Source organism: Chlamydotis macqueenii, chromosome Z (genome assembly GCF_036417535.1).
Source record: "Chlamydotis macqueenii isolate bChlMac1 chromosome Z, bChlMac1.mat, whole genome shotgun sequence".
Taxonomy (NCBI): Eukaryota; Metazoa; Chordata; class Aves; order Otidiformes; family Otididae; genus Chlamydotis; species Chlamydotis macqueenii.
In genome coordinates this window covers 54838849-54861898 of record NC_141593.1, presented here as the reverse complement: position 1 = coordinate 54861898, position 23050 = coordinate 54838849, and the positions used below count along the sequence as shown (strand labels likewise).

At 41.5% G+C, this 23050-nt stretch overlaps 1 protein-coding gene across 1 annotated transcript in view; it reads right to left on the bottom strand.

The window, feature by feature from the left end:
• The window catches only part of MEGF10 (multiple EGF like domains 10), a 103781-nt gene that overhangs the window by 64987 nt on the left and 15744 nt on the right, over positions 1 to 23050 (bottom strand). Inside the window, exons 2-4 of the mRNA XM_086770713.1 lie at positions 12579 to 12710; positions 6620 to 6721; positions 5111 to 5211 (exon numbers count right to left, since the gene is read on the bottom strand). Coding sequence (XP_086626839.1) covers positions 5111 to 5211; positions 6620 to 6721; positions 12579 to 12694 — 319 coding nt within the window. The 5' untranslated portion in view covers positions 12695 to 12710. The remainder of the gene's footprint in view (positions 1 to 5110; positions 5212 to 6619; positions 6722 to 12578; positions 12711 to 23050) is intronic.

The following is a 23050-nucleotide window of genomic DNA, read 5'->3' as shown; positions in this document are numbered from 1 at the left end:
CACATCATCAAATGAGCATATACTTGAAATAGGACCTGATCTCATGACATCTCATACCTGAAATCTATTAAATAAAATTCCTATCAACTTCACAGAGAATTCATATTAGGAAGACTGGAGTAGTATCTGAACCAGACATGCTTTTGGATTCTAAGTAGATCTCCATAATATTTCTTTCTGATAAATTACTTCCAAGAAAATAAGTCATACTGCATGCCTGCTAATATCACTCTATACTGATTTGGACACATAATCTTTGAAAAGAGCAAATTGAATAAATATATCTATTTTTTTAAAATAATTTTTTTTAAAAAAAGCTTATTTAGCTGTTAAACTTTTAAAAATCTTGTGAATTAAACTTGAACGCACAAACCATTTTAGACTGGAAATAGAAAAAAACCTCTTCTACATATTTCACAGGGTTTAACTTCGACTTCCTCAAAATTAATTAAAATAACGTCCCTCAGCACTTATTGTGCAAAATAAAATTCACATTTCTTTTAAATTACATTATAAATGCATTTATTCAAATAAATTATTCACTTCCAAACAGTATGCTAGAATATATCCTTTGGTTAATCCTTTTTTCCTATGCTTGATGACTAGTTGCTATTAAAGTACGTGATATCCAGTTATGCATTAAGATAGATGTTTTCTTTTCTATTTCACGGTTAAAGGAAATTCAACAGACATAATCTTCCTTTAATGTCCTTAGAAACGTGCTACATTGTCAGTTGTATGTGAAGTTAATGTTCAAGCTACCAAAATGATACAAGGATCAGCCTACCTACTTACCTTCTGCATATATGTCACTCTACAAGAAAGCCACCAAAAGACATCTTAAAGTCTTTGAATTCTTTCATTTCAGAAACATGCGAAAAGTTGAATGGATTTTGTAAATCCAAAAGAAACAAAACAGAAGACTACACTTTTTTGTAAAAGTTTCTCAGTCTGTATCTCAGCCTACCATCCATATGCCAAATCTCCTAGGGATTGTCACTGATATTAAGAGATAAGTGACAGTAAATTATTTGGACTAAGTAAGAGACAAAATTAATCGCTAAACCTAGTATGGATTTTCTAAGGCCAGGAGTAAGAAATTTGCCACTTTGTTGCTTACTAACAGTGATGGAAATGCAGCATCATTTCAACAAACTCAGAAACACTGGAAAGACAGGCATCTGAGTTGCTTAATAGAATTTTTTTTAAACTTATGATGGCTGTAGTGACGTGGTGCCTTCCATAAAACTCTTAACAGATATCTACTTCAAGTGTGACTATTTTCTTCTTATCAATGGCATAAGTCAAAAGAAAAGGATGCTAAAATTCTGTATTAGAGTTTGGATAGTTTATAGCACAACAGTTATTTTTAATTTAAAGAAGAACAAACAAACCGAATACTTTCACAGAAGTGATACAAAAGGCCTATTTGCATATTTTCCATATGTATGTAGACACTGAATCCAAAGACAAAACACAAGAGGAATTTTCATTAAAAAGTTAAAACATAATACAAGTTTCACCTGTTGAAAGTTTTCAAGAACAAGTATGGAAGTTAGAGTCACAATTCCACCGAAATCTTGTAACGCAAGATGAATTCAAATTCCCCTGTTCAGACTGGCCTCCAAAAGACTCCAAAAAAACCCACTTAAATTTCAGCCAGTGCTTTTCTCTGGCTGTTGGTCATTCTTTTTGTTTGCAAATGCAACATTTACAGATTTTAGCAACAGGAATCTGGCATATTCTTGCAATTCTTTACGCAGTGACAAATAATTCTCTTCCCTCTGTAGGCAGTGAAGTGGCACTACCACGAATAAGTACTGCCTCTAGGGGAACAGTGACTCTTAGGTATTCACGCTGTAGATCCCTAACTATTATTTTAAAAAGGAAGTCACAAGATTTCAATTCATCACTGCATGCACTGAAGTGCTGAATCATACCAGGATCGTCTACCACTAGAATTTTCTAACTGAGCTTTCTAAATTGAGAAGTCAAAGAAAGGAACAAACTAATAACAAAACATCAACAGCATCACAAATATTTTAGCCTTTTAGAAGCATCCTATATCCTCCACTACATAAAAAATAATCCACACTGCATGGAAAATAAAACTACCCTAATGGAAATGCTGTGTGCATTGTGGAGCAGCAACAGCATAAAAGAGGATACCTGCAACACTTCAAATGGCTTTGATTTGCTTCTGTCTTTGCATATTAAAAAGGGGGGAGGTGCATGTATGTTTTTCAATGTGATCACCATTTTCTTGCAGAAAAAAATTTTGTGTTCCCAGTGATATTTCTGCTATTATGACATAAGAGAAGATATCTCCCCACATCACTGTCTCTTATAATTTGATCTCAGCTGAAAGCATCACACTTGCTTTCCAAGTTAAACTGGTTGATCACAGGGTATGCAGGCATCATCTACTCTAGCATGTACAAGTTCACTATGAAGAAAGCTGGTTGAAACAATGGGAAGCATGAAATATTTGCTGCCTTCTGTTAACTGCTGAGCTCTTCCTTTGCCCTGAATCCTCACCTCCAACTGAAGATCATGAGGACTGAAGGTCTCTCAACGCCTTCCAGGGTAAACCATTACAGAATCAAATAAATGCAAAGCTAGCTCCAGTGAGAGATCTTTATTTTTACATAATTTGAAGTCTGAGGCATTCCAAAATTGCTTCAGAAGTCAGAGCAGACATGTCCTGAGTATCATCAGCATTTGGCATATTTTTATGTAATAACAGTAAAAAATTAGTACAAGTGTGATCTGAATTTACTGGGTTTCGAATATTACTATGTTAATATAGAATAAATTTACTACATAAACTATAGCTATGTAAAAGCTATAGTCACGTAAGAGTCATCATCACACTTCTCACGTGATCAAACTGTTATATACTTTAAAAAGTACACTACTTAATCAAAAAAATAAATATGATCATTCATATATGCTCTATAATAACTGAATGTAGTTAGAAATTGGTTCTTATCAGTCTAATATGTACATGTTAAGAACAAAGGTTAAAAAAATCGCCAATCTGATCTCAGATAGGCACAATTTTTTAAAAATTGTTTTTAGAAAATATCATTTTGACCTTCCTTTTTCATGTGCAGAAAACACTTTAAATCAAATATCTTACTGCTGCATTTTGAAATTCCAGGAAGTGCTGTAAAATAAAAATATTAACAAGGATAGTGTGATGTGTTATGACTTTCACAGGGTATAATTTTCCAGTGATACAAATAAATCCTGCCAGTCACTTCCAGTATGCACCTCACAAGAAACAAAAAGGCAAAAATTAAGAAACTAGTTAGCATTTGTATTGAATAAATACATTTAGCATACATACTGATATTGATTTTCAGACTCATTTATCAGTAAAGACCAAAGACTTATCCACTGCACTGCCATCTCCTAAACTGGGTTGCAAAATCCAGTGGCAATGACATATCTCTTGTTATCTGTTCTCTTGCAGAACGTTTTCCTGGACAAGCTTCTCCATACCTTGAGTGCTATGCTTCACCACTATCATTATAGCCATAAGGCAGACAACAAAGCAATTAATATATCTCCATTTTTCTCATTCTCAGCTGAGAAGAAGCCACCAGGTAAAAAATTGCGCCTTAGAGAGTTAGGCTGAGAATGTGCTGCTACAGAGCTAGCCCTTCACATGTGCCTTGGTCCAGGCCTTGCTCCAGGGTAGTGGGAGTGTGCCGATGGGCTCCCCACGCAGACCAGCCGAGTCGGGGAATGTGACGCAGAGCTTCACATGAAGGCAGCCAAAGCAGCTGCCAAAACAGCTCACATGCTGTGGCTTTCCCAATAAGCTGGGCTTTTCACTTTTTTCTCTTGGCAAGGCTTGCCCATCAGTCACCTGTTCAGAAACTGGACAGCAAGCCCAAGGGCAAACCCCGCAGTTCAGACGCTCCAGCTCCTCACCAATCTGCTCTTACAGGGCCCCATATTTCCAGAAAAAATTCAACTATACCACCTCAGTCCCTCTGACACTGTTTGCTAGGGTTCTGCAAGTTTTTTAGATCTCACTATTAGAAGAGCTGAAGCAAGACTAAGGAATGAATTTAGCTGTTTTCCACTCTAATGCATGCCCTTTCTGTCTCCTAAAATTAATAAAAGTATACAGACAGGTCAACATACAAATGACATTATGTACAAAAGATCACCCCTGATGAGCCCCAGTTTTTCAAGGAGATGAAAAGATGAAGAGACTTGGCTCCTTGACTTCTGGAAAACTTACTGTTTGAGTCCCTGCTGTGCATGTGCATTCACAGGGACAAATAATTTGAAATACTATTGAATTTATTTCATTTTTAGCCCTACACATGTGCCAATCTCCAAAGACATGCAATGATTCACAACTGCTTACCTATCGCAAGTTCCCTGCTGTCAGTCCTGCCGACACCAGCATCGAGCTACCCAATCCACTGTATGACTTTGAACAACCCCATGTTAAACTACTAACCACACAATTCCAGGGCTCTGGATTAATACCTCCTCTATTTTCATTCCACTTTTCTACGATGGTCTTGAATAAACACCATTTTAAGAATGAGACCTTCCTAGGACTGCACAAGGCCAACCAAGAGCAAGAAAAAAAAAGGTGTGAGCCAAGGCCACTGCCAGGCTCTGGGCACAGCTCTTCATCTTTAGACTCAGAAAGATGTGGAGACGGGGGCATGTGCCACACAGACACAGTGCTGCCGCCTTCAAACAGTTGTTACAGATTTCTGCATCTGTAAGACAAGCTAAGTATGGCGATCAACCAGGGCCTACCCTAATTTTCCGTCTAGTTTTGAACCTCGTATTTATCTACTGTGTTGGAAAATGCACTGACACTTGTGTTGTGCATTTTCCATATGATCATTAGCTAGAATCACATTAAGGATGGTTACTTAAACATCTGAGATCCAATTATCCTGTCATTTGCATATGCACAAGACCAACTGACGTCAGTGAGAGCTGCACGTGCACTACCGATGAACAACTGAGCCCTCATAACTCAGCTTCCACAAGTGGCCCATCAAAGAGGAGTCAAACCAGCACAGTGATAAATGCATGGAATTTCAAAGCAAAAAGAAGCTAAACTTACGGACACACATTTCCCTGCTTTCATAAAATCCAGGGCAGCACTGGGATTTACGCCTGTACATCGTCTTTTCACCATGTCTGTAGGCAGTACGGTAACTGATCCTAAAGAAAAGAATGAATTGTTGTAACATAAAACTCCTGGTTCAGAAACAAAACAATATATGTTCTTACAGATTTAAAAAAACATTCAAGTATCAGTAAGAGGAGAGGAAAAAAACTCAAAGAGACCTCGATTTATCTGTTGCTGCGTTCAAGAGTCCTAGCGCTTCCCCAGCAAGCCTTACATCCATGGGTGGCCAGACAACAGGAAAATAAGTTAAGGATTTTGGCTGCTTAACTAACATGCAAACCACAGCACCAGTGCCTTTGCCATTAGTAGTTCCTATGGAGACTAAAGGCTGGCAATACAAATCAGTTTGCTGGATCATTACAGCTGCCAGTTTCCAAGGGAAAGATGTCTGGGGATCATCCTCCCAAGGATGAGTCAAGTTTTCTAGGGGCAGAGACATCACAAGAAGGGAAGTTCTGGTTAAGGCAAGAGATGGGAGGGCTCAAGGGAGAACTGGACCTCCTGAGCAGTCGGCATTGCTGCATGCCTCTTGCCAGGGGGGCGGCTGTGTTTTGCCAAAGGCGGTCCTGCAGGGCAGTGGTGAGCAGCACAGAGAGAAATCAGGACATAAACCTGTCAAGAATGGCAGAAAATACAGCTTCCTTCTGACATAAGCAAGTAGTATTTATCAGAAGTGGGGTCTCCCACCACTCCCTCCTTTCTGCTCCTCACCATGTCTGTAAATCTCCCTCTGCGGCTCTCCTGGCTGCTGACAACATACTCCACCAAGCAGTAAGGACATCCCTACAACACCTGAGGCAGTCTGAACTCCCAGCAAAGAACAACTCACAGATAAATGGTGTCATAGGTAAACAAAATGTAATCTTTTAACTCAGTACCTGCTTTTTATGTACTGATCTGTCTCCCGCAGCTGCTGTGCCCCAGGGAGCCTTTCCCACTGCTGATGGTTCATATTTTATGGGCATATTCCTCTGAGGAAAATGCTTTTTACAGCTGCCACCAGCTTTTAATCATTCACCTCTTGCTTACTTTCTGCAAGCACAAGGAGCTTTCTTTAACAAATCTTTTTATTTTCCTTTCAAGTAGCGTACGCTTTCCCCAGAACACATGATTGCAAGCAGCAATGGGTTTCTCATGACACTTCTGAGCAAATACACCTCACAGGGTCTGGGGAATTTAATTTTGTGCATTGCACGCTTTTTCCCAATCTGTTCATTTACTGTTTCTGTTAGCACTTCATGGAATGATACAGCCCGACCCGCATATGTGATTGTTTGGACAAGCCCTTGCCAGTTGACTGAGACCACAGCAGTTAGACAGACTATAGTTAGTCACTATACCTGAAATATCCTACATATCACACTTGATTATGACAGACACAAAATCTTTACAACTATCTACAATATTAACAGTTTGACAATATTAACAAATATACATCACCTGTGTCGCGTGCACTTAAACCAGTTTAGGATGTCAGTACAACTGGTGTAGTAAATTTGATCAAAAGGATGTGGATATGACTCTTGCACTGTAACTGAGTAACTGGGGAGAGAGAGAGAGAAAGCAGACCGATCATTGATAAGTCACTTAAATCAGACTGTGCTATAAAGGAGTCTTTTACAGACTCCTGGTATAGAAAGGAACAAAGATAACAAAATACTCATGTGCAACAAAAACTCACAGAAAGTTCAAGTTTAAGTAAAACATTAACCAATTAACTTTATAAAACAGAAGATAGCAAATGAAAGGTTTTTCTTCCATCAAGCAAACAAAAATATATAGGCGGAGACCCATCATGTCTATTGACAAAATACTATTTACTAGGCATTTAAAGAAAAGTAATGTAAGCCTAAATTAAAAAAAAAAAACCAAACAAAACCACCTGTGTTTCAAATGAGCAGCAAACTGAAGTAGTGTGCAGTATGTGTTCTCCTGTGGCAGTAAACTTACTAACATCACTGGATAGCTGGAAAACTAGTTAAGAGCCAGAAAACAAGGTTTCTTCTGTTACTGTACAAAATAGAAAAATCTCACTGGGTTTTCTGAGAAAGTTATTTTTAAAACTGTAGCTGTATCCATAGCAAAGTATCTTCTTTGCTAGCGGAAAGGTTTGCCAGTGTATTTAGATACTAAGTGGATGTTAGCACAGAAATACACCTAAATAATAATTACTAAAAAATTATATCACAACTATGTCATCAAACAGTCTATTTAGTAATCAGAAATTATAAATATTAAAGTCCATACCTTATTTTGCTTACTGGCTAATTTTTAACAGAGATTTTTTTTTAGAAATACTATACTGAAGTCCTATTATAATTTTCTGCCAAAATATAAGAGCAGTGTCCTAGAAATAAATCTATGCTCTGAAGTCCAGAGCCTCCAGAGTTGTCACTGGGGCAAGAGGAACAGAGCGCTCTTGCAAAACGGAAAAATACTGAATCATCCCAGAAAACTCTTCAGCAGGCTGTTTGTGCTGGCAGTCACTCAGTCCTTGATTGCGCAAGGGGGTTAGAAAATACAGGAATGCATGGCAAGTTCCTGTGGTAGGACTAATTCCCAGGACCAGCCAAAACACTTGCTAAGTATGTAGCCCGTACGGCTTTCACTCACTTTCACTCACACCCTCTTTGACCTCTTAACACCTATTGCAGGGTAACAGCCGCAATCTCCTCTTCCTACTGTCATCACATATACTGAGGGAAAGCACATCCAGACCCACTTACTCGAACTGCCTCAAACTTACTCCCTGTTTTTCCTACATCCATGTGAAGGCAAGCTGCCCTAATCCACCCAGCTGTCCGCTCCAGTCTGACAAAACGCTGGTGGGGTGCCGAGGCTTGCCTAATGTTCTGCGCTCTTTGTTCGAGCCCCTACTTGCTGTGATGACGGTCATTTGTAAAGACCGATTTATTACTGGCTGGGGTAGATTTATTTAAAGTATATATCATTACCAGTGACAGCGGCAGTAAAGAGCTTGTATTTGAGGTTTTACTCTTTCATACTTATATACCTCTGTCGCCTGCTCTGAGCAACTGTGTGAATGTTTTGGTAAGTTTACTTGGAGCTCTTCCCCGTTTCTGAAACTCAGCAGAAGAAGGAAAAAAGTTAATGCAACAAAATGAGCATGCTTGCTAGATATATTTTTCTTTCTGGAGATGTCGATTAGTTTGTTTTAAAACACATTATGTAATGTAAACAGTTATATTTGGAGGTTTTTTCCCATTTTGCTTTCACTACATTCTAGCTCCCCTCAAAACCACTTTTCTCTATAAAAACAGTAAACAAAGTATACACATTATAGAGCAGTATCCAGTAACATTATAGACGTGTGCCTGACTAGTGTAAACAGGTATTTAGGATGGTAACTACTTCATATACACACTCTGGTATAAGCCAAATTGTACACAACAGTGGGGGCAGAGACTCGAAATGCTTCACATGAAGCTGGGGAAAGTCCTTATGTTATTTTTATACATATATATATACACACACAGAGAGACTTCGTAAAAAAGTAAATACAAATTTCAATTTTCTTTGTAAAGATTCAGCCATAGCAATAAATGCACAAATGGTACATTTGTACAAATAAAATGTACAGTGGCTTAGCAGCATTCTCAGTGATTATGCATAAAACACACTTTACCTTAAATGCAGGAAACTGATGTCGTTAAGTGAACAGTTAGACTGTCTCAGGGACTAGCTGATCAATCATGGGCACAGTAATAATAATAACAATAATAATTGTTGCTTGTAGGCTTGGTTGCACGACTATAACCTTTACACCAGAAAAGAGGTACTGCAAATGTTTATGGCTCAATCTCTCCTACCCATAGTGGCATTCTCCTTGCAATTAACGTGAAACTGGGTGAACAAACAGACCAACCAAACTGATTAATTTATAACTGTATGTTATAAAATTCTAAACCTCATCAAAAAAAATTTAAAAAATCTTAATTCAGATTCTCCGAATGTTGAATAGGAAAGAATCAGCATAATCAAATTTGGCCAGACTCCAATATGATTAATTATATTTTGCATATGTAAAAGCTTCTTTTCACTTAAACTGAGAAAAGATATTTTTATTCACTTCTTGTACCCAGATGGTTGTGTAACATTGCTGGTACCACTGTAGTGTTTTTTGCATCCTAACCTCTACCGAAAAGATGACTGCATTTCAGATAAGTATGAAACAGTCTTTCATGTTTCCATGAACTTACCTTGCCCATAGAATCATAGAATCATAGAATGGTTAGGGTTGGAAGGGACCTTCAAACGTCATCTAGTCCAACCCCCCTGCAAGGAGCAGGGACATCCCTGACTAGGTCAAGTTGCTCAGAGCCTCATCCAGCCTGGCCTTGAACGTTTCCAGGGATGGGGCCTCCACCACCTCTCTGGGCAACCTGTTCCAGTGTTCTATAACTCGCATCGTAAAAAATTTTCTCCTAATTTCTAATCTAAACCTACCCCCCTCTATTTTAAAACCATTACCTCTCGTCCTATCGCAACAGGCCCTACTAAACAGCCTTTCCCCATCTTTCTTGTAGGCCCCCTTGAGGTACTGGAAGACCGCTATCAGGTCTCCCCGGATCCTCCTCTTCTCCAGGCTGAACAGCCCCAACTCTCTCAGCCTGTCCTCATAAGAGAGGTGCTTCAGCCCTTTTATCATCTTCGTGGCCCTCCTCTGGACCTTCTCCAACTGGTCCATGTCCTTCTTGTGTTGGGGGCTCTAGAACTGGACACAGTACTCCAGGTGGGGTCTCACCAGGGCAGAGTAGAGGGGCAGAATCACGTCCCTCGACCTGCTGGCCACGCTTCTCTTGATGCAGCCCAGGATGCGGTTGGCCTTCTGGGCCGCAAGGGCGCATTGCCTGCTCATGTTAAGCTTCTCATCCACCAGCACTCCCAAGTCCTTCTCCTCAGGGCTGCTCTCAATCCATTCCCCACCCAGCCTGTATTTGTGCCTGGGATGGCCATGACCCAGGTGCAGGACCTTGCACTTGGCCTGGTTGAACTTCATGAGGTTGGCACGGGCCCACCTCTCCAGCCTGTCAAGGTCCCTCTGGATGGCATCCCTCCCTTCCAGCGTGTCCACGGCACCACACAACTTGGTGTCATCGGCAAACTTGCTGAGGGTGCACTCTATCCCACTGTCCATATCGCCAACAAAGATGTTGAACAGGGCTGGGCCCAGCACGGACCCCTGAGGGACGTCACTTGTGACCGGTCTCCACATGGACAGTGAGCCGTTAACTACCACTCTCTGAGTGCGGCCATCCAGCCAACACCTTATCCACCGAGTGGTCTGTCCATCAAACCCATGTCTCTCTAGTTTAGAGAGAAGGATGTCGTGCGGGACAGTGTCAAAAGCTTTGCACAAGTCCAGGTAGATGATGTCAGTTGCTCGTCCCTTGTCCACCGATGCCGTCACCCCGTCATAGAAGGCCACCAAATTGGTCAGGCACGATCTGCCCTTGGTGAAGCCATGCTGGCTGTCACCAACCACCTCCTTGCTTTCCATGTGCCTTAGCATGGTTTCCAGGAGAATCTGCTCCATGACCTTGCCAGGCACAGAGGTGAGGCTGACCGGCCTGGAGTTACCTGGGTCTTCCTTATTCCCCTTTTTAAAAATGGGGGTTATGTTCCCCCTCTTCCAGTCATCGGGGACCTCACCAGACCGCCACGACTTCTCAAATATGATGGCCAGTGGCTTGGCAACTTCATCCACCAGTTCCCTCAGGACCCGAGGATGGATCTCATCAGGTCCCATGGACTTGTGCACCTTCAGGTTCCTTAGATGATCCCGAACCTGCTCTTCGAGGACAATGGGCAGTTCTTCATTCTCGCAGTCCCTGCTTGCACCTTCTACAGCTTGGGTGGTGGGACAGGAACTCTTGTCGGTGAAGACTGAGGCAAAAAAGTCATTGAGAACCTCAGCCTTCTCCATGTCCTGGGTAACCAGGACACCAGTTCCCTTTCGGAGGGGGCCTACATTTACCCTGGACTTTCTTTTGTCCCCTACATACCTATAAAAGCTCTTCCTGTTACATTTTATATCCCTGGTCAGATTCAGTTCTGCCAGGGCTTTGGCCTTCCTTACCTTATCCCTGGCCACTTGCACAGCCTCTTTGTAGTCCTCCCAGGCTACCTGTCCCCACTTCCACCCTCTATAGGCTTCCTTTTTCACTTTCAGTTGGTCCAGGAGCTCCTTGCTCATCCACGCCAGCCTCCTGGCCTTTTTGCCCGACTTGTTTTTCATCGGGATGCACCTCTGCTGAGCTTGGAGGAGGTGCTCCTTGAATATGGACCAACTTTCCTGGGCCCCTCTTCCCTCCAGGGCCGCCTCCCATGGCACTTGGCCCATCAGGTCCCTGAAGAGGCCGAAGTCCGCCTTCCTGAAGTCTAGGGCAGAGAGCTTGCCATATATTTTCCTTGCTGCCCCGTGGATCTTGAACTCCACCATGTCATGGTCGCTGCAGCCAAGGCTGTCCTTCAGTTTCACATCCCCCACCAGTCCCTCCCTGTTGGTGAGCACAAGGTCGAGCATGGCACCCCTCCTTGTCGGCTCCTCTATCGCCTGCAGGAGGAAGTTGTCATCCACGCATTCCAGGAACCTCCTGGACTGCCTGTGCCCTGCCGTGTTGTCTCTCCAACAGATGTCAGGGTGGTTGAAGTCCCCCATGAGGACCAGGGCCTGTGACCGTGAGGCTGCTCCTATCTGCCTATAGAGCACTTCGTCCGCTCTATCCTCCTGGCCAGGCGGCCTGTAACAGACCCCTACCGTGACGTCCCCTGTCCGTCCCCATCCTCTAATCTTGACCCATAAGCTCTCTGTCAGCTACTCCTCCATCCCCAGTCAGAGCTCCACACACTCCAGCCGGTTGCTGACGTAGAGAGCGACACCCCCTCCTCGTCTCCCCTTCCTGTCTTTTCTAAAAAGCCTATACCCCTCCATGTTGACGCTCCAGTCGTATGTGTCATCCCACCACGTGATGCCAATGAGGTCGTAGCCCTGTTCGTGTGCAAGCATCTCCAGCTCTTCCTGTTTATTCCCCATGCTGCGTGCATTGGTATAGAGACACTTCAGCTGGGCTCCCAACAAAGCCGACTTGCTGGCTGGAGCGACAGGGCTGCTATTGCACTGCAATTAAGGTTTATTTGCACTTATCTGTGATCCCTCCTCAGCTTCTGGACCCTCAGTGCTGGCACTGGCGCCATGCTGACAGCAGTGGGCTGAACTGTGCTCCCCCTCCCCCAGCAACACATGCAGTAATGTGATTTTTCTTCTCAGTGCATTACTCAACTAAAATATTTTAATCATTTAAAATGCACCAAGTAAAACAAAACATAATTATTACAATCAGATTTGGGTCATGTATTTTCCAGAAGAAAATATTACCTTTCCCAGTGGCTACACACATTGGGATCTTCCAGATTCAAAGATAAGGTTGTCCCCATCCAATGGTACAGGAGGATGGCAGGGAAGCCAAAAAACAAGTTCAAATGAAGAACCATCTTTCCAAAAAGGTGGCTGTAAGAAAAAAATATTTATAATGCTTTAACAGTATTATACAAATGACAAAGGAGCTAAAACCATTGACCCATATATAATCAATATATATGATATAAAGCAATAGGCACTTCAAGAAACACACAGTGCTTGCCTAGCACCACCAAAATAATGTTCATTTTGGAAGCAGAACCCAACTGGAGTAGTTTCACACAAATGGCAAGGTGGTGAGCTGCTGAACAAACTGCATTTTAGAGGTCCCACTGTCCCATCAAATTGCAGGCAGCCAGGCTCAGTCTGTTTAGTGATTGTTTGTCCACATCAAATCACAGAGCTGCTATCTAAAACAAAGGATAGCTCAAGATTGCAAGAGAAGAAAGTTTCAGCTGACAACACAGCATCAGAAATCCTGCGCATCACTTACTCACAGGAAGGGTTTGTGCTACTCTGTTCATTGCCAGCAGCATCCCCAAGTCCTGCAGCCTACGCTGACCTCTTAAAAACCCCAGATGCCTCCTCATCTCAACCAGCATCTTTTGTAAGATGCTTTTCCCCAAAATTACATATCCTCTCTAAGGATGCCTGAGCACTCAGGGCTCAGGTGATGCCCAGGGTCTGCCTGGGAAAGGCTGTGCCCTAACACTCGAGTGCTACCTCAACCAGAGTATCTCCATAAACCGCCTTCCCGCAGGGCCCAAGCAACAGCATCACCTGGAGGGGTGCAAGTCAGAGGAACAAAAAGCAACATAAAGATGTTCTACAGGACTCAAGTGGTATTGTTCATTATTTTTTTAATGCAAATATATAAATGAAATTATATATACACATGAATCAAGTACATAAATGAAATTACAAATAGGCGTGAATACTCCTTATCAGTTCTTCAAGATGTTAAACGACACTACTAGAAGGTGCAATGAGAGCTCAGGACTTGCAAAAAAATGCACAGTGCTTTTGCTAACTAACCTATAACTTTCATGCAAAAAATTAATTAATTAGGGGAAGGAGTTAAATGATTTTGCTTTACATTGTTAACAGAGAGCCTCACATGCTATCCTGCATTATTACGACTCTTTAAAGTTGAATTCCCAATACAGTTTGCAGTCATACAACTCCTGAATAGAATGAAAGTTCTGTTTGTAACAAAGCTATTGTAACACAATAAAAATAAAAAAAGATTATCCTAACACTTTGACTAGGTCTATCTTTGTTTTCAAGCAAAAGATTTTAATTTACATACTGAAACACTTTTAATCCAACCTGCCATTAATCCACAAATGCCAGAATGAATGCTGGTAACAGATAATTTGTAATGACTCAAGCTATGATATTTCTGTTTCAGTGAACATTTGACTTATATCCTAATTTTTACACTAATTTTAACACTCTGTGGCTACAGAGATTACCAATTAAAAAAAAGGGGGGGGGGGGGATCATTGAGTCTAATCTGTGGTATAATAAGAAAATAATTTCTAATAAATGTTTGTTCTGAAATAATACAAATATTTTTAACAAAGTAAATTAATCAAAACCAGAAATTTATTGCTTTAAATACTGTGGAACAGAACAAAGCAAACCACATTAATAACTTCATTTTACGAGAAAAAAGTCCACTGGGCCATGAAAAAGAGATGAAATAGTCTTACTTTACAATACCTTCTTCAGAAGTCAACACAAAAAAGCTCACAAAAAGAAACTATTATATTTAAGACATCTGAGAACACAGAGATGATCCCATTTTGCTAAATCCCTCTTGAAAAATCAGGGCTGCTGAAAGACATTTCATGGTCTGTAACTGTTTCTCTGCATGTACACTGCATAGCAGAGCAGTCAATGGGCAGTTGTTTAAAAAGCAGTAAAAGCAGCTGTATTTTCACCTATTAACTTCAACAAAGTGGTGATTTCCGTCACTGAAGACAGTCACTTTGATTATGCAGACTATAAACTGTATTTCCTTTTTTTTATTATTTTATTCTCAACTTCAGTAACTTTCCTTTTGGATACATTTAACAATTTTTTTTTAAATCATTTGCATGAACCCCCTAGTGTAAAACTTGATTGCATTCCAGATCTCTTGCTTAATTATTAAGGAAAATCAAAACAGAAAATCAGTACAACTGATTAGCATTGCTAAAGTGTTTATATTAGCAATAAAAAATGCAGATTACTCATTTAACTCTTGCTGTCTACAGTTTGCACTGCAAACAGCCTGTTCAGAGATTCACTTTTCTTATTATATATTGCTTAAATTATCTCATCCAACACCACCTCAGTATCTTTGCTATCTACACATAGATAGTAGCTGTGGTTTAAGTACTGAAAATGCCCATGTTGGAAAATGCCTTCTCTACACAAATCAGTGATTAGTAGATGTATAAGAGAGCAAACAACTCATGCTCGGACAGAAAACTTCTCTGACTCCCTACAGCATATTGTATCATTTATGTTCCTGAGCAGGAATTCTGCTACTAGGCATTGACCTTCCTCCTGTGAGTAGCACCCTTGACCTCCATGATAAAGAACTTCAAAGAAGCAGATGGTTGTTCCCAAAATGCTCTCCAGTATCCAGCAACAGATTTGTATATATGAAGTGGGATAGGATGGGGGAAGGCATTTTTCAGACTTCATATGGGAGTTAGTAAAATACATTTTCCAGTCATTTTGACTGTTAACCAGAAAGTACCACTCTCTCAGTGCAGGTGAGGTCTCTGACTTTGCAACCCGACTGACCACAAAACAAATTTAACTTTGCCCATGGCCTTTTACTGCCAAGTCTTTCTTCACTGAAGCAGACAACAGAACATGTATGTCTCAACAGAACACTAAAATATTATCTGCCCATAGCATTTCTTATACTGTCTGAGGCAAAAACTTTAGCTGACAAAGCTGCGTTGTAACTCTCACCTGGGCAGGATCTTTAAGGCAGACTGTTCAACATGAGATGTGTTTAGCTCAGAGGCTTCTCTGTTTCCCTGGATTTTAATACAGGCCCATGGTTTAAAAACGTTAACAGGAAAGCAATGCAGCTGCATGAAGCAACCATAGACTACTTTTCTAAGTTTCTGTACTCTAATTAAGGAAATTTAGCTCAGTATATGTTTATTATATCAAAGAAAGATATTAAGAGTCATCAATAATAGTCATATTAAAAAATGAATCTGATCATCCCAAGGCATATCATAATTACTAACAAGCTCATTTTAAAATAGTGTAACAGGTGTACATGTATCCCAAAAATATACTCCCCTAAAATATATTTTCACGTGACCAACTACACAAGCTACATGCATCTTGCTAGTAAGCAGATGAAAAAGCCTGTATGTGCACCGTATAAGCACAGTTAACCATTACTACCCATCATCTGAGATTGGTACGCACCTTCTCTGCCACTACCAGCTGTGTTGACAGTTTTGCACACATTTTGCTTTGGTTTGGGTTTTTTTTCCCCATAGAGTCCAGGCTCAAAAGCAGAGAAAGAACAGGTAACTAAAAAAGGCAAACAAATGTGTCTCCTCTGTGTAGTCAAAATTGAGCTACGATTACAAATTAAGATCTCCACCCACCCAATGCAGATCCACAAGCAAAACTCAGGGCACACAGCTCTCCCTCAGATTTGCCACGACAAAAGGTAAATAAATTTGAGTGGAACTGGGGGAGCAGGGGAAGGAAAAACAATGCAAAAGAAGTGAAGGTTGCTCAAGGCTGCAAACAAGTATTTTTTGGTCAGCAAAATCAAGCGCTGTCAGTGAATTAAGCAGGATTAGAACTGCATGAGCAACAGAGAATAGTGCGGTACAGTTGCTAACATGACATAATGGACCCAAGACCAAGGGAAATGCTGATGCAGCTTTCACATTACTGTTGCAAAAGCATTTTTACCACTGCAACATAAAAAATGCAGCAGGAACATGGCACTTAGTTAGAAGACAAAATTCAGAATAGTAAGAGCTCCTCATACTCTGTTGTGGTATCTCTAAGGTTTCACAACACTCATTTCTGTCTTTCTACAGTGACACGGCACAGGCACATCAAACTTCTGTGGGCTGTAATCCCATGCACTGTGCTTAATTACACTTATATTGCATTAACCTGCATGTACAGCAAATGCTATTTAAAAAAAAAAAATCTTCATTCTGTCCATCATAATTAAACTTTCAGACTCAACTGTAAACCACAATTACTTCAGAGTCCCTTGCTGGTGCCTCTGCCTTCACGCTTTCCAGGGCATGACAAAGCCAGCACCCCAAAACAGACTTACTGACTGCCACCCACAACTGGAAATCAGGGCTCCAGACAAGACTTTTTCTAAAGATTTTCTAGTGAAGAATTGTTTGGTCCTTCACTTCCTACGTAATGGTTTTTATAACATTACACCCTCCTCACTCCTGAGGGTCAGCTCCTCTACCAGGGGCACAATTTGTTTATGAAATCATCTCTTACAGTACCAATGTCAGGCAAAACAAAATTTGAACCTGACCTAATATTGTCAATGATGATTAGTCCCATGTTAGCTTCTGTGAAAAAAAAAACTGATTGCTTTTATTGATTACATTAGAGAATTAATGGGTGAAGAGTGGGAGTCGTTTTCCCTTTGGACATCAGTAAATCAGTCTGACACTGTGTCACATGAAGCCTCACTCATAAACTAAATATGAATTAACCTGAATAGAAGCATTATTACACAGCCCCTAGACTGGCTGAGGAAGTACAATCACAGCAAACGTAAATAAAGTGACGGGTCTTTTCTCAAATCCTCAAGATATGTCACTCTGAAGGCATCATCACCAGTTAGGAGAGCTCAGAAGAGATCGACATGCAATCCATCTGGCAATGCAATCCAGCTTGACAGTACATGTGTGGGATGTGGGCAGCTAATATGACAGTTTGCTAAACGATAAACCAACAGTGTCCTAAATTGAATGACCTTTTCACACCCACCATGATCAGAGATTACAAGGGCCCTTCTTGATGCAGCTCAATCAAATCTGACCCTCTTAGCTCATGCTTCTTTACTTTCGAACCTCCCTGCTCATCCAAATGTGTGCTAACTGACAGGTGTTGCCTTAGCCACGCACTTAACTGACAGCCTGACCCTGCCGGATGGATTTGTTAAATATAAGACCAGCCATGAATGATACTAACCCAAACACTGAGCCCTCTGCCAGATCAGTGTATTAACTTCATAGAACAGAGTCATAGAATGGTTTGGGTTGGAAGGGACCTTTAAAGGTCATCTAGGCCAAGCCCCTTCAAGAAGCAGGGACATCTCCAACTAGAACAGGTTGCTTAGAGCCTCATCCAACCTGGCCTTGAATATTTCCAAGGGGCATCTACCACCTCTGGGGGCAACCTGCCCCAGTGTTCCACCACCCTCATTGCAAACAACATCTAATCTGAATCTACCTCCCTGTATTTTAAAACCATTACCCCTTGCCCAATCACAACAGGCCCTGCTGAAGAGTTCCTCCCTGTTTTTCCTGTAGACCCCCTTCAGGCCCTGGAACGCCGCTCTAAGGTCTCCGTGGAGCCACCTTTTCTCCAGGCTGAACAGCCCCAACTTTCTCAGTCTGTCCTCACAGGAGGGATGCTCCAGCCTTCTGATCATCTTCGTGGCCCTTCTCTGCATCCTCTCCAGGTCCACGTTCTTCTTATCCTGGGGGCTCCAGAGCTGGACACAGTATACCAGGTGGGGTCTCACAAGAGTGGAGTAGAGGGGCAGAATCACCTCCCTCGACCTGCTGGCCTTGCTCCTCTTGATGCAGCCCAGGATGCGGTTGGCTTTCTGGGCTGCAAGCGTGCATTGTTGGTTCATGTTGTGTTTCTCATCCACTAGCACATAAATTTCATAAAATAAATTTCCTTATTTTCTACCCTAGCATACAAAAATATTAGCCCCTCCAGTTTTCCTCTTCACAGACTTATTGTTCTGCAAGCTTTTTCACTGTTGAGGTCCCTCTGGGGGTGGCCGCCATTTATGCCAATTAAGACAAGCTTAGTTCTGCAAGCCAATGCAGCCACATCCCAGGCTTCCCTTTGCAAAAGCTAGCAGGTCGTGCATGGCAAAAAAAGAGTACCCCTGAAAAACAGTTATAAATTATTAATGAATTGCCATTTTTCTTCAGTTAATAGATCGGACCATTTTCATTTTTCTGTCTCTCTTTAATTATCAGAGATTTCTAGGAAAATGAGGTTTATGTAATCACAGTGTCTGTGTATAAGTTCTAGCCTCATGCCCAATAACTTCCAGATCCATCGGTCAATTAAACTGGAGTTAACAGAAGTGAAGGACTCTTGAATTGTCAGGTTCCAGAGACTACACTGATAACCCACAAGTCTGGAGCAGACCGGGGTTTATTTGCCCATAAGTCATGGAAATACCTGTTTTGAAAGCTATGGCATCATGATCCTTTAAATAATGTTATCATTTCACAGGCTGCATATCTGTACCACTCCTTCTACATATAAATGTAATAATACATTATCTGATCTTAAATAACAGAGAGCACCAGCTAAACTGTATTTTGGAGCAGGCACCTTCTGCTTAAACATGAAAACTTCCAGGTGGAACCCTGTAAAGGTTGGGAGCTGTCACACTGCACATTGTTTCATAAGTGTCAAACAATTTCTTGGACTGCAATTGTAAGGACAGTTCCACTTTCCAGAATGAAGTAAGGTAGTTACGAACACTAGAGGAAACAATTATTTAACTCTTGGCAAACATCTAGCCTTACATTAGCAATGCCACCCAGTGCCACAGAATGGTCTCAGATGGCCGGCCCCTCCATAGCACCACGTGCCCCGGCATTGCACTGCAGTACAGATAGAAAAGCACAGTGCAGTTCCATCACCAGCACAAACCAGGTCCTCAAGGACTCTGTGTTTCCCTGCAACTCACTCAGCAGTATCTTTTACAAGATTTTTTTCTTACTGTACAAGATCAGATGAGAGTTTCCCTAGGATCTTCTGGCCTCTCTTTGTGGCCCACCAACTTTTTGGCAAGACGCTTTTTGGCGCACCAACTTAACTTGCTGCCATGTGAGGGCTTCCATAGCCGCTAAGCTGGCAGGGATGATATATCCATTTATCAGTCCTCTTCTCCCTCAAATCAGTATTAAAAGGAGAGGGAATGAAAGTTCAGTGGAAGTCAAGTTTGCACGAGGCAAGGAGGGATGGTAAAGACAAATGCCAGCATGACAGATCCTTTGCAGATGGACTCATTATTATTCCTCTGAGGCAGGCTGCCAAACATCACAAGCATGGGGTCACTTCACTGTAGCTGTCATTGTCCGCTAAATCAGAGCACTGCTCACATTGAAAGACTTTTTTTTCCAGGCAAATAAACAAGTATAGGTCTTGAAGATGCAAACCTCTGATCATTAAGGTTATCTACAGCACATGGTACTGTATGTTTAAAGATTATTCACATAGGAAGTCGACAGGATGAACTGCTAACAAAAATCTTTTGGCTAAATGTGCTGGCCAGTTATTTTCCACCCAGATGAAAAGTTACCAAATAAAGACAGTTAAAGTTGCCTAGAATCCAAACCAAAGTATCTGAAAAGCACACTTTTCAGAAGTTGAAATAGCAGCTAGAACACAATCCCTGATATACTTCTTTTACCCAAGACACTTTAAGTGAACCATATAAAACTGTATCAGATGAATACCCTTATTATCTGTTTCTGGTCTGGGTATTAGTGGGCAATAACTTATTGCTTTAACTTCAAGGTACCAAAAAAAAGGCAAAATTCCTCAAGATGCTTAATACTTCTTCGTCCCAAGACTAATAATGACACGAGAGTAAGCAACGGATGGAGAAACTATATGTGAGATGCAGAAAATAAACAAAAGGAATTTGTTTCTAAAAAGAATTTGTAATAAACCGATTTTGTAAATACAGACCACTGAAAATTTTCACAGGGTGTGCCTATACTGTTAATGGTAGCATTGCCTCAGGGTGGCATTTTTGGGTAATGGCAATGTGCAGCTTGTCACCAGGGGACAACTCAGGACCAAGAGTAGTTCCCCCTTCTACGCATAGGGAAGGGCACACAGGAGCCTGGTTTTAGGAAGGCCACCCTTAACCGCCATCTCTTTCTCTTAAGCATGTGCAGATCTTTGGAGGCCGCCATCTCCCAGCTGACTGCCTGTTTGCGGTTGAGCTATTGCAGCTGTTTGCGGCCTGCATCCTCCAGCCAGACCTTCAAGGTCTTCCTCCTCCCCTTCCAGCCCCTCTCCACAGCTGCAGACTGCCCCAGGGCTGGCCAGCTGCTCCCAGGGAAGCCACAGGCCACTCTTTAGAAGGAAACAGTGGTGGGATGCAGAGACATGTGGGAGCCAGGGTCTGGCTGCTGACGTCCCCTGGCTAGGACGAGGCCACCGACACAGGGACCAGCAGCTTTCAGTCTGTACACAGATGGCACCTATCAGCCCTGGGCATCTTTCCCAGGGCGGCCGTTGACAGTTAACAGTCAGTTAATAGTAATGAAAGCAAATAACATATTTTAAGAGAGGCTAAATCGTGTAGGGCTCAATACAAAAATCATATTCACACAGACTTGCTTTCCCTTCTCTTCCCCTTTTAGTTTTTTAATCAAATAACATATTCCTTACTGGACCATCAGTCTGTATATTAATCCAGTGCTGTTTTAACAGTACAGGTGAATGCTAGAAGGCTAAGAGTAAGAACAGCTGGATGCATGTGCTTAAGGAAATTTATTTCCCAAGTTAGTGGCATGTATGAAAGCTCTGATTATTACAGAATAACATGATAAGAAATCTGTATTGAATTTTTAGCATAGTCCCTGAAGCAGATAGCATCACCAGACAACTGATATTTCATTTTTTTCTAACAGGAATCATAAGAAAGGATATTGTATTCATGGATGCAACTGTGAAAACTTTGTGGTTGCTGACAAGTTGCCTGGGACAATCCTGTGGTTGCCTAAATACACTGACTGCCTGGTTCCACTGCTGTGGAAATTCTCATTCATGGTTTTACCCTCTCTTGACTGCAGCTTTTGTGACCCCCCTTTTGCTATTATCTCAAGTACCAGCATTCCAGACACTGTGTCACTTCCAGTTTAGTGCCAGCTCACAAAAAAGCACACTTACAGGACTCAGACAATTCCTTCAGCTTCCTATGCAATTTAGGATCCATTTCAAATGTGCCTGCCTTCCTTTAAACGTCTTCTGCTTCCTTATTTCAGCCCTCTTCAAAGATTGCCTCTGTTTCTTTCCCTCTCCCATTACATGCATGTTTTCTTTTTCCAAATACATTTCCGTCATACATTAGATTCTTCCCTTTCCCAGACACAGCCTCCGTTATCACTAGCAAAATTCTTCAGTCTGCAGGTCCCCACACTTGTCACAGCCTTCACTGGACCCTTTCATTATTAAAATCGGACATATGAACACCCTCATTTGTTTGTAGCTTTGGGTTGCTTAGAAGTCATTATAATCTGTGAGCAAATTTGTTGGTAACGCTGCTTCAGTATATTTATCTTCATAAATCACCCAAAGAAATGCCATTTTGCAAATAATGTTCTACAGAAAACAAAGCTGTCATTCCAGTTAGCTCCTGTTTTCACGATTTAGACCGAGCATTTCATTCCTGTAAATCCTTATCACAGTACTTTGTTACAGACTTCAATTTTCAAATCATATGCTTTTTTTAAAAAAAAAAAGTTAATTAACTCTGATGCCATCTCATTTTAACAGCTTCTGAACATTTCAACGCATCACTTATCCGTTTTTCTTTTCCACCTCCAGCAACCTACTTCAAAGCATCTGTGATTCATTGCACAAGCCTCCCACCCCTACACAACCCCTCCCCGCAAAGTAAATCCAAAACATTCTAGTAGGAGAATGGGAAACCCAGAAGTGTTTCCTTTGACACTTCATTCATTCACTTCTTCCATCTTTTATTTTGGCATTTGCTAAAGTTAGAATGGATCTAGTACTCCTGCATTCCTTCCTCAAAGGAAAATGGAAGACCATAACGCAAAACCAAAAGAGATTGGTTAATTCTATTTTTTTTTTAACAAAATCACAATTAATCCTATTCCCATTAAAGTCAAAGGAAATTCTGCCCTGAACAGCTTTCAGGGAGACTACAATATAACCTGATGAAGCCATCCTATAGAATGAGCAACATGTCAGACTCTGATTTTCACAGTAAAGTGGCTCAACAACATCGGGAGATCCTTCCAGTGCATCTTTCAGAGTTGCTACTGGCTGGAATAAAGGGAAGGAGCTCTATAGACTAACATGTGCAAGACCAGCCCCATTTTCCCACCTTCACATTTCACTTCTCACCCATGTCCCTGTCTCTGTCCACCACAGTTAACTTACTACTGCTG